This window comes from Alosa pseudoharengus, unplaced genomic scaffold (genome assembly GCF_046254945.1).
Source record: "Alosa pseudoharengus isolate Yale_2024_CS ecotype anadromous, Long Island Sound unplaced genomic scaffold, YU_APseudo_1.1 YU_APseudo_1.1_scf_15, whole genome shotgun sequence".
NCBI classification, from domain to species: Eukaryota; Metazoa; Chordata; class Actinopteri; order Clupeiformes; family Clupeidae; genus Alosa; species Alosa pseudoharengus.
This window is the reverse complement of record NW_027468620.1, coordinates 28,282,655-28,294,964: the sequence shown is the minus strand read 5'-3', so window position 1 is coordinate 28,294,964 and position 12,310 is coordinate 28,282,655. Positions and strand designations below refer to the sequence as shown.

Below are 12,310 nucleotides of genomic sequence, written 5' to 3'. Positions count from 1 at the left end.
CAAAACTATCACAGGAACAGAGAGCACTGGGCAACTCATTCCACCAACATGGAACCACTGAGGAAAAGTCTTGAATTTGACTTATGTCTGGTCGACACAACAGACACTCTTCAGAAGACCGCAGTGGGCAGTACGTCTTGATCATTGAATTAAAATAACAAGGAGCAGATCCGGTCAGTGTCCTATAGGCCAAAGTGAGAGATTTAAATTTAATTCTGCCTAATAGGGAGCCAATGGAGAGTAACTAGGAGAGGAGTTACATATGTCTTTGGCTGATTAAAGACCAGGCGTGCGGCAGCATTCTGAATCAGCTGTAACAATCTTACTACACAAGCAGGTAAACCAGCTAATAGTAAATTACAATAGTCCAGCTTGGAGATGACCATGGCCTGAACAAGAAGTTGTGTGGAATCCTGTGTCAGATAACGTCTGTTCTTCCTTATGTTGCAAAGGATAAACCTACATGATTTTGCAATTGCATCATATCTAATATCAGCTGATTACACACATAAACTAAAATTTAGATTGCCCATACATTTGGAAATCCATTTGGAAATCCATCACCACCAATGGCAAACAAATCAATTCCAGAGAAAACAACAGTGGACATGTTTATTAGTGTGTAAAGTGTTTTACAATATGTGTTGCATCTTGCAAAGATATTTATTAAGAGAAATCAAGCTTCGGTGTCCATGTCTGATCGGTGCCAGTCCAAAGGTCCATTGTCCTCAGTCGATCTCACTGTCCACTGTTCATTGAGGCCTCTCAACCTATGAAAATAAAACCAACAAACAATCAGTGTTTAGCTTAAAGGTCTACTGTGAGTCTTTCTCGTTAATTGTTTATTCATCTCTGCGCAAAGAGGTCTCATAAGCATCAGGCAATCAGGATACAGAGACAAGTCTGTGCACCTAAGAGACAATCAGTTGTTTCTCACACACACATTCATACCTTGCATCGTATACATCATAATAAAATATCATTACACCTTCTCTGCACACACACGACTTGGTCTATACAATGAGTTAATTAAGAACCAAGGACATTTCTATCGTCATACAACACATTATTTGCAATCTACACACACATTACTGAAACAGAAGTATCAAGACAACACACAGTTAAAGTATAATAATTAGGTTATTGTAATATACTGTGTCTATTTCTCAATAACTTTTACAAAATCTGCATGGAGTCGATGAAGAAGCATAAATCAGCCTGTAGAAATACTGTTAAACTAGGGTCTCTTGAGTCTTGATCATATTATAGATATAGAACATATTCAGTTTGAAACTCTTAGAAGCTAGCTAGCTACCATTTGCTAACAAAGTTATCGCAATCCAGTTGTCTGGCAACATCACGGCACGAAAAAATTGCCCCACGTAGCATTAGCTAACAGACAACACAACGATGAAAAAAGCTTAACTAGGGGGACATATCCAGTTTTCCATGAATGATACTGTTTAACCTGACATTGTAACGTGTTCTTACAGGCCTAAAAGGCACAATGATATGACATTGACCAATCATATTGTTCTATCAAAGAGTAACGTTATAGTAGTCTAACTGGTTCTGAACTATGGAAAAAACTTTAACTTAGTCGATGAAACTATGCTGGCTAGCCAGCCAGCGCTAGCATATAATGTACATTATATACAAAGTAACGTTAACAGACATGGCATATGATATCAACTTACTTGGACGTTTTCTGATGTGCCAGTCGCTTCCATCTCTTCTTTCTCTGTTCGACACTGTAAGGAGGTTCAGGAGACAGGAGGGTGCTATGCTCTTTGCTTCGCGCTCGGAACTAGTCACGCGATCACAATAGCTCTGCACTGATTGCTTTTCCTGAGCTACCAGCTGTTTTTGTCTCGGTAGACTGAAATTGAATTTCACGTTTTGAAACTGAATTGTGAGAACTGAATGTAAAAGTTCCAAGAGCGACATTTTCAGTGAGGATAATTTATGTATCAGAGCAAATGAGTTCAATTTCAAAATATTATATTCAATTTCAAGTTGACTGAGATTCAGTTACAATCTAATGAATTCAGTTTCAACATATAGCCTACTATTTAAATTCGTTTTTCCAATACAATTGTTCAAATTCAGCAATTCAAATGCAAATACAACATATTCAAATTCGGTTTAAGGTGGCACAAGTTTTACTCCATATTTTGGACCCACAATGGCTGCCTTGCACTACTCCACTTGCACTACTCCACTTGTACACTTGCACACTTTGCAACTTGTTGTTGTTGTCCTGTGTCCTGAAAACACTTCTGAACACACTTCTGCTGCTCTTACATAACTTGCACCACTATGCCACAATTTTCAACCCATTTTTTGCTGCTCTTATTTCTTCACTGTATGTGCCTTCTTATTTACTTTTTACTTTTTATATGGTTTACTTGAATGTTATGTTTTGTCTGTGGACCTAATTGGTAAAACTCGGTAGACTGAAATTGAATTTCACGTTTTGAAACTGAATTGTGAGAACTGAATGTGAAAGTTCCAAGAGCGACATTTTCAGTCAGGATAATTTATGTACCAGAGCAAATGAGTTCAATTTCAAAATATTATATTCAATTTCAAGTTGACTGAGATTCAGTTCCAATCTAATGAATTCAGTTTCAATATATACTATTCAAATTCGTTTTTCCAATACAATTGCTCAAATTCATATTCAAATTCATATTCAAATTCGGTTTAAGGTGACACAAGTTTTACTCCATACCAAAAGTCCAAGATGTTATGTGGCTGAGGGTGGAGGGGGGAGAGAGTTCAGCATCCTAACAGTGTATGAAGCTGTTGGTGAGTCTGGTGGTGCGGGAGCGCAGGCTTCTGTACCTCTTCCCAGAGGGCAGTGGATCAAACAAATTGTGAGCGGGGTGACTTGCATCACTCACAATTGTGGTCACCCTTGTCTAGTTCCCCGGTGAAGAGTGAAACTTTGTGATGTTAGTCCATTGGTGATTACTGTGGCTGAAGGAGAGGTGTATAGAAGTTTAATCCAGTTAATGAACGACTCCCCGAAGCCAAATCTCCAACCTCAAATTTCTTGAGAACTTTAGGCATCAGTTTCTTGAGAAACTTTAATGATCCAATCGGAACACATGGAACATCATGCTCCTTGCCCTTGCCATCAATATAACACCATTTAGAGCTAACACGGTACCCAGTTAGTTTAAAAGCAACTAAAAGGCTCATCCTTCCTGATCAACAGTGTAACACAGTGCAATGTCAAGCAATCTGGGTATGCATTGACAATGTCAGAGACTTGTCTCCACTTTGCACCACTTCACAAGTTAAATTGTAACTTTTTGAATGCATCTCTTATACAGTATTTACGCTATGAACTTGTAGGTTTATGGCATGGCAAATTTGTTGTCAGTGATGTGGCGAGAGACTTAAAGCTACAACCCCAATTCCAAAAAAGTTTGGAACAAGATTGGGTTTGGCTAAATGAGTAATTTCCTTCACTGGAACTTCTTTCTTGCACACCTGCTATTGATCAACACCAGGGCTTTCTTCCTGTAATGGCTGGGTTTCTTTTTATCCTTAATTGCACAATATGTACAAATCCATTGTTCTCAGAGTAGAACAGCTCAGACCTGTCCTCTGGCCACTCCCCTTGAGGGGTTATAAGGCAGCGCTGGCCCTGGAGTTGAGTACAAGCTACCCAGACAGAAGAGTCACAGTGTCAACCCGTCTTAACTAGGTCATAAGGAAGGTAAGTGTGAACTTTTTTTTTCATTCTACATCATTGTGCTCTTCATAATAAGCACAATAAATAAAAAGTGGAGGCCATTTGTTTCTATATATGGTGAAATGTAGAAATTATAGATACTAATTGCATAAAAAGTAGCCTACTGTACATTTGATTTAACAGTGTTTTTGAGGACATTAGCTAAATTTACAATTTATTTTCAGATTTCTTTTGAAGGATGCAGATACTTTTGATTGCAAGTATCCTTTTCACAGCCTGTTGTGCTGTTCCTCAAGGTAAGGTGGAGTATAACAAAAAGAAAGAACACTTTATGGTAAGGGTACATAAATTATCATGAATTAATGCATGAATTAATTCATGATTTATGCATTACTTCATTCCTTAATATCTCATGAGTCATCAGGAATTGACGAGTTCATAATCTGTCATTCTTGACTTGCATGAGCAACACATCAACTAGAGTATTTGGTACAGTGAGTACATCATTATGAATTATGATTTATTGAGCATATTCATGTATCCTTACCGTAAAGTGTTACCACTACTTGTATTACCAAATGTTTCACTATTATTGATATAAAGGCTGATATATACTGTACCTTCAAATTTCTGGATGTACATGTATTCTTGTAATAAAACATCTGATCAGATAACTATTTCCTTCTCACTGTTATCCAAACAGATCTGTCAGGTAAAATGTTTACGTTTCCTGTGGAGTCTGATGTTGCTCGTGTCAGACTCCTGCCATCAGGAAATAACTTCACCTCTGTGACAGTCTGCCTCAGGTTGGTCTTGGTGCTCTATATGCATGAATGACAGGATTTGCAGTTTTCTTTTCTCTATATTTGTTCTATATTTCTTTATTCTCTTATCACCGTTGGTGGAATGCATTACTAGTTCCTACCAGACCAGGAACATCCCTCTCTACCTTCAAAAAACTCCTGGGGCCTCATTTATAAAGAGTTTTTTACGCACAGATTTGATCTTAGACCATGCATGTGCTCAAATCCATGGCAACGCTCAGATTTATAAAAACTGTCTTTGATGTGGAATAGTGACGTATGACGTAAAATGTCCACCTCCCCTTTGACGTGGAAAAGTGACGTACAACGTAAAATTTCCACCTCCCCTTGAATTAAACAACTGATTTTTTTTTTTTTAAATATATTTTTTGGGCTTTTTATGGCTTTAATTAAAGGACAGTGGAGAGTGACAGGAAGCGAAGAGAGAGAGCAGGGGTGGGATCCAGAAAGGACCACGGGGCGGGAATCGAACCCGGGTCGCCGGCCTATGGTGCAGGTGCCCCAGCCAGTTGCGCCACAGCTGGGGCCAAGTTAAACAACTGATTTTTACCTTTCTCCAGATCACTGAATCGGATTAGACCATTAACGTCTCGCCTGCTAGCATAATGTTTAAAAGTGACTAAGATTTCTGGTAATTTTCCTATTTAAAACTTGTCTCCTGTCAAGTTAGAAAGTGTAATAAATCCAACGGAAAATTAAACATGGTGATTTTCTTGGCTGATTTGACATGGAACTATACTCTCATTCAGGCGTAATAATCCAGTCACCAACCAATTCATCTGCTGCAACTCAACCTTGTTGCTGGAAGTTAGCCTACTGGGACTATTTTCAGGTGCTGCATGATATCATTGTGCCGGAAATTACCGGAAATCTTAGTCACTTTTAAATGTGATGCTAGCAGGCGAGATGCTAATGGTCTAATCCGATTTAATGATCTATGATAGGCTGGAGCTAAAAGTGGTATCTCCAGACTCAGAGAACGGCTTCATGAACTGGAGAAAGGTAAAAATCAACTGTTTAACTCAAGGGGAGGTGGAAAATGAGTGTAATTCCCCAAATGGTGGAATATCCCTTTAAACCATGTTAGGCCCAAAACACCCATGACCGAATGAGAAACCTAAGAGCAACCCTTTTGCGCCCAGCACCCAGCGTTTGATCAGAAAATCTGGCATTAAATTAGTGAATGTGGGCTGGCCACGCCTTTAATGTCTGTAAACTTTTATCAGACCATCCGTTTTTGAACACTAAAATAGGGCCTGTAAAGTATCAAGCTGCCCCACATGCTATATTGGATTCAACAGTACACTACAAAATCCATCCATACCTACATGAAGCAATGGCATTGTTTTTCTTTTACAGGTTCCTTACTGACCTTACTCGAACCTACTCTCTTTTTTCAACGGCATCCACTGCCAATAACAATGACTTCCTAATCTTCAAAACAGCAAACAAAGGTCATTTTCAAGTGCACACACGTGGCAAAAACTCTCAATTTTATGGCCTACCAGACGAACCAAACACCTGGTACTCCATCTGCAGCACCTGGGATTCCAACTCCGGACTTAGTCAGGTCTGGATCAATGGGAATCCAAGTACCAGGAAGGTCACATTCAAGGGAAATCTGGATGGAGAGCCAAACATAGTACTGGGACAAGAGCAGGACGCAGTGGATGGACGGTTTGATGCAGCCCAGTCATTTGTAGGGATGATCACTGATGTCCATATGTGGGACTATGTCCTTTCTGCTTGTGAGATCCAACGCTTTGCTAGTGACCTGAACTTCACCCCTGGTGATGTCATCAACTGGAGAGCCCTTGATTTCAACATCGTTGGGGATGTTGTAATTGAGGACAGTCAGATAAATGGTTGTTTTCATAATCAGTGATGATAAATAGGCAAACAAAAGTCAGCAACTACATAAAGTAAATATAGAATATTGTTCCAGAAAATGTTTTCTGCATTTGAAATCATGAGCATATTTATGTATATCAGTACTTCTTTCAAAAATGTATCTGATTAATAAAAATCATCTGTAAAAAAAATATGTGGACTTGGAACTGTATTAACACATCAAGGTTGTATCCATAGAGTCAACATTGAGGGAGACCAAAAAATAGTGTCTAATAGTATTGCAAAGCCCTGTTCTTCCCCTTTTTGTGTTATTCTAATGTAATTCATTAGGGATGAATAAAGTACAACCAGAACTATAATAACAAGAGCAAAAATCTATACATTGCTATATAGATAAGTCCATAAACAAGTCTCAAGCAACTGGCAAAATTTGGTTTCACTTGTGAAAATGCTGTGAGAAAAGCATTGGACGCAGAGGCAGAAAATGTCTTCTCTCATAGGTCAACACCAAAGCAGTAATGTCAATGGCAGCCTTTGACAATCTGATGTAATACGCCAAAGGATAACTCACAATCATCCAATGTATAACTGACGCTCCTGTGGCAAAAACAGGCTGATAGTGTTGTCTCTGGTGTGTTTGTGTACAGTATCGTTGAGCTCATCATTGCAAAGAGATTTGAGTTGGCGTTAACCAAGCATCCACTTTTGGAAGATCTGTAGATAACCCTGTCATTTAAGTGTGTTTTTATACTATGAGTTTGTTCTTTTATGCTATGTGTTTATACAAAGTAATTCTCTTATACTTGAAAAAGGGACAAAGGACTTTTATTGAACAGTTTAGTTTAACGAGGACTTTTACTTTTAACCAAACTTCATTCAGCTGATTACACACTTGGTCTAAAGAGCAGTAGCACACATATGCTCTCTCTCTCTCTCTCTCTCTCTCTCTCTCTCTGCAACTCTGAATGAACCAAAGTGAATATATTATTATTTTTTATTGTTATTTTACCCCTATTAGGTGCCTGACAACATGAAGAAGACTCCTACACCTATAGAGATTGTGTCTGTTTATCACAGTAATTGTAAAGAAGCTGTAGAAAATTACTTTTTCAATCCACTTTGCAATCCGTGGTTTACCAATTCTATACAGTGCAGTGCATCTGCATCTATAAGTGCATCTGTTGCCAAAGAGACTCCCCAGAACTACCCTCTGTTGACATAATCAGGGGTTTTGTGCAATCAAAAATTAGTCACAGAAAAATGGCAACCTCGAGTCAGGGGGGAGGGGGAGGGGATACACCGTTCTACAGTAATTTGAAAGTGATTGCAGTACCAGTTTTGGCCACAATCTTACATATTGTAACGTCGGTGTCGTTTGGACTGAGTGCTAGCCTCCCAGAATGCAATGTGTGTGAATGCTGGTTTGTGTAATGTCGGTTTTAGTGAGTGTATTTGCGTTTACCTTGTCATGTATGTGTTAGCTTGTGTAGTCTTTCTTTAGGTTTTACCTCATGTGTTTTGCCCGGTGTATTGTATGTGACAACCCTGTTCGTGTATGGTGCTTGTTTTATTTACTTCCCTTGTGTTTCCTATGTAATGGTGTCTTGGTCTATGTGTTTGGCTGATTCCCGCTTCTGCATTAAACCTTTGATTGGACAACTGTGTGTGTCGCTATCAAATCGTTACAATATGGTTCCTTTAAAGTAAAGAATCATATCTTAAGCAAACATGACAATGCCAGATTTGAACACTCATGGATCATATCTCTAACTAGACATACCGCATATCGGTACAAAGTATGACCACCGCTCAGTTCTGCACATTCTCTTCGCGAAAATAGACCACGCTAGTCAATTTGTCCCCATCTTAAAGGAGTGTGTGCATGTGTGTGTGTCTGCTTTTGTGCTTCTGTGTGTGTGTGTGTGTTCACTTGTGAGAGTGTGTGTGGGGATATGTGGAGGGATTATGCTAGAGGGCATGCCTATCTGTGTGTGCTTGTGTGTGTATATGTACTGTGTGTGTGAGTGTGTGTGTGTTTATGTGAGTGTGTGTGTGCGTACGAGTGTGTCTTGTGTGCCTGTGTGCGTGCGTGCGAGTGTGTATGTGTGTCTTTATGTGTGTGTGTGTGTGTGTGTGTGTGTTTATGTGTGTGTCTGTGTGTGTGTACTGTATGTGTGTGCGTGCATGCATATGTGTGTGCGTGCGTAGAAATGTGCATGTGTAGAAATGTAGTAAATTATGTAGTCATCCTCTACTGGCAACCTTTCGCTCAACACCACCATCTACAGGCCGATTGGTGTACTGTACAGTCACTTAATGCACTGGCCTATCCTTAGCTCAGACCCTACACTAAAATACCTTTCTTTCAGACAGCCCTACCACATTTTAACCATCTTTAACCACCTTTAACCATCCATATACAGGAAAGGCATACAAAATAAAGGAAGTCATAACGTGCAATACAAAAAAATTCATCTATATGATTAAATGTCCTTGTGCTCTAGCCTATATTTGAAAGACAAGATGTTGCTCAAAACACATATTGCTGGTATTGCTGAACATAGGAGCAGTATAAGGCTTAATGATGAAAAGAATCCAGTGGGTGGTTCTGCTGGTTCTTAGTTCGTTTGTATGATGATTAGCCCACTTGGTATATGTATGTGTTTATGCGGTTGGAATGTATTTATTTCATTTTTCTTTTCTTTCTATCTGTCTATTTGAAAAACAGTCAGTAACTTTGCTTAACCGATTTCGATCACGGGGGTACCCTGAAGAATGGTTGACCCCAGCTTATGAGAAAGTAAGATCATCGCAAAGATCAGAACTACTATCGAAGAAAGGAAAAAAACAGACAAGTCCTTTTTCAGTGAACTACGCACTCACATACAACAAATTATCAAGACCTATCAAATCAATTGTGAATACACATTGGCATATTCTAACAACAGACACCTCTTTGAATAACACATTTGCTGCACCACCTCTCTTCACTCATAAAAGGTCGAGTAACTTAAATAATCTATTGGTAAGGTCGGACGTCATTCGCACAGGGAAGCCCTCCTTCATCAAGGGGTGCTTCCCTTGCAGAAATTGTGCTGCTTGTCCACACATGCTAAAAACCAATACGTTCAGCTGCTTTCACACGGGAGAATTGTACAAAATAGATTCATTAATAAATTGTTCTACGAAAAACGTAATTTATCTTTTGCAATGCCCTTGCCATTTATTATATGTTGGGAAAACATCGCGACAATTAAGAACAAGACTGAGTGAACATAAATCAGCCATCCGTAGGAATGATATAACTTCACCTGTAGCAAGACACTTCATAGAAAAAAATCACACTTTAGAAGATCTGAAATGCACTGGTATAGAGCACGTACAAAGACCTCGAAGAGGAGGAGATACAGACAAAAAGCTCCTTCAGAGGGAGTCTTTCTGGATGTATCGCCTACGTTCTATGTCACCAGAGGGAATGAATGAAGACTTTGATCTGTCGTCATTTCTGTGATTGTGTCATTCTGAGTGTCACTGACATGTTATTGTCTTATGTATTTATCATTGTCTGACTATACGATATGTGGTGATGCGTTGTTAAAATGTAAATTATTGTGTTGCATTTTGGAGACACCAAGCGCTCCGACTGATGAACGGCCGGTGAGGCCTGATGTGTAGGAGCGCCTGTTGAATTCACGGAGCTAATGAGGACAGGTGCTACTAATTGAATAAACTTGTCTATTTAAAACTAGGAAGTAGCCATAGGGATGTAACACACTGACGAAGGCCATCAGGCCGAAACGTTTGTCAATTAACCCCTGTGCTAAAATGAATTAAAAGCAAGAAAAGACTTTTTGGAGTGCGACCATTTGTTATTTTCAAAAAATGTCTATCTGTTTTTGTCATGGACCTTAAGAGTTTGCATATAGGCCTAGGCCTATTGATACTATGCATGTACCCCATGTCAAAATTGGCAATGTTTTTTGTACTTTGTACCACTGACACAGGCCGAGCTGCCTGTCAGTCATGGTGATTGGCACCCTTGGGTGCCCTGCGTAGGCGGGTGTTGAATGTATGGTCATGTGATATAGGCCACACTCTTCCTGTCACCCATATCCCTGACGAAGATCCAGGGTGATCGAAACATTGCTATGCTTTTAAAGTAATAAAGTTAATATTTTTGAAGCAATTGCAGTGTGCAGACCACCCTTTATCCACTGACACAATGGTCCCCCATGAACGGAATTCCACGCAACTTTGCATACCTCCAGAGGATGTCAGGTTCACCATACACATGAAATTTGGTGCAGTTCAACTGAAGATTTCAACCAGTGCGGGGGGTGGTGCGCAGGGAGTGGGCCCCGGGGAACAAACTACATTTTCACATTAAAGTCTAATGGGGTTACATGCCCACCAAATTTCATATGCCACGGTGTTTCAGTGTCCAGGGAATCGTTAACCAAAAATTCAGGAAGTTGATGACGGTGGGTGGGGGGGAATCCCTATATGACCACTATGCTAACGGTGGTCATAATTATGACTGTGCTTGAAAAGTGCTATATAAATAAATTATATTGTTATTATTCTTAATATCTGTTTATTTTCATTAGGCTATTGATCATTGATATTGCATTGACATTATTGTTAATTATTGCTATTTTCCTTAATGTAGTCTTACCAACATTTTAAAACTGTTCACAGTTTATGTTTAACTATTTAATTGTATTCTTTTAATTTGTAAGTCGATTTGGACAAAAGTGTCTACTAAATCATGTAACCAAAAGTGTCTACTAAATCATTTAACCATAATCAAGAGTCAAGAGAGACAATCAAAGTTTCCATTGAATGATTAGATGCATTTAACTGGTAACAATATTCTTGCATCAAACCATTCCGTTTAGGATCACAAAGGTGGCTAGGCAACATCATGATGATAAAAAATACATAGGTAGACCATATTTTTGAGATTTCTTACAATGATGTGAAAGGTTTGGTGTGTAGCAAATGAGTTTATTTTAAATATCACTAGGTGGCAGTATTGAACAATGTTTAAATTCCATATCAAACTTGCTTTTGTGCTACAATACTACACTGCTCAGATTTCAAGAACCACACTTATATTCACTTATATTCAAAATATATTCTGATTACATCAGTTATAGCTATTCTTTCAACTGCTTAAAAAGTGGAGTAGAAAGGAGCATCTGGAAATGGAATTGGGCATACAGTCAAAAGACAGAGATTCCAGAATGTATTCTTTAAAATCAAAACAGAGAAACAAAATGCATTCTCAGATTTTGATAAATCCATTTTTAATGGAAAATGTAAAACAGCTTTTTGACTCAAATGTACAAAGCACAGAAACACATTTAAAACAAATCCAAAACAAAGCATGTTATAGAAAAATACATTATCCAATGTATGCATATATATACTTTCATATTTACATGACTTTTTTGTCAAAATGTCACCACATATAATTTTTTTAAACACACATTCAACCTCAATAAATTACAACCTCTTTTGAAGTTTTCTCCCATTGCACAGTGAAGTCCTGCAAACTAAATAATTTAACATTAGCATCAATATAATGACTTTATGCAGAGAACAATTTAGCGATAGCTGTCTGTCAGGTGGTCGACTGGACTGTGAGTTTCTCACTGTCCAATGTCTCATGTCCATCAGGCAAAAACAATCCAAACCCACGACTGCGAGAACACATAGAAGAGATTTCTAAGATGCCCTCTCCAAATAAATAGTAAATATATGTTTTTTTAATGTTTTCTTGTTTTACATACTGTACATTTCTATAGACAGTCAGATCACTGGAAAGAGAGATGCACTGGAGTTGTCCGGCTCTGGCTGGGCTCTGGCTGGGCTCTGGCGGGGCCCTCTGCATGCAGCCTGTCTGGATACCAGACTCGGCTGCTGC

General features: G+C 38.8%; 2 protein-coding genes and 1 long non-coding RNA gene across 5 annotated transcripts in view; 1 reads left to right on the top strand and 2 right to left on the bottom strand.

The window, feature by feature from the left end:
• Positions 1-598: 598 nt before the first annotated feature.
• LOC143123840 (uncharacterized) lies at positions 599-1,772 on the bottom strand. The gene is made up of 2 exons (XR_012986919.1): positions 1,698-1,772; positions 599-770 (listed from the first exon to the last, which is right to left on the bottom strand). It is a non-coding gene; the product is annotated as an uncharacterized LOC143123840 (long non-coding RNA).
• A 1,848-nt stretch (positions 1,773-3,620) lies between these two features.
• LOC143124540 (mucosal pentraxin-like) lies at positions 3,621-8,040 on the top strand. 3 transcript variants are annotated; one of them, XM_076286152.1, is made up of 4 exons: positions 3,621-3,730; positions 3,931-4,002; positions 4,410-4,512; positions 5,890-8,040. In XM_076286152.1, exons 2-4 carry the CDS (start codon positions 3,945-3,947, stop codon positions 6,413-6,415), a joined length of 687 nt encoding a protein of 228 aa, XP_076142267.1. In that variant the 5' UTR covers positions 3,621-3,730; positions 3,931-3,944; the 3' UTR covers positions 6,416-8,040. The 3 variants fall into 3 exon arrangements, with proteins under 3 accessions (XP_076142267.1, XP_076142268.1, XP_076142269.1); XM_076286153.1 differs by lacking the exon at positions 3,621-3,730 and having other exon boundaries at positions 3,931-4,007; XM_076286154.1 differs by lacking the exon at positions 3,621-3,730 and having other exon boundaries at positions 3,976-4,040.
• Positions 8,041-11,673: 3,633 nt separating this feature from the next.
• The window catches only part of LOC143124539 (putative JmjC domain-containing histone demethylation protein 2C), a 77,070-nt gene continuing 76,433 nt past the window's right edge, over positions 11,674-12,310 (bottom strand). Inside the window, exon 26 of the mRNA XM_076286151.1 lies at positions 11,674-12,310. This exon is cut by the window's right edge and continues 373 nt beyond it. The gene's annotated coding sequence lies outside the window, so the exon portion shown is untranslated.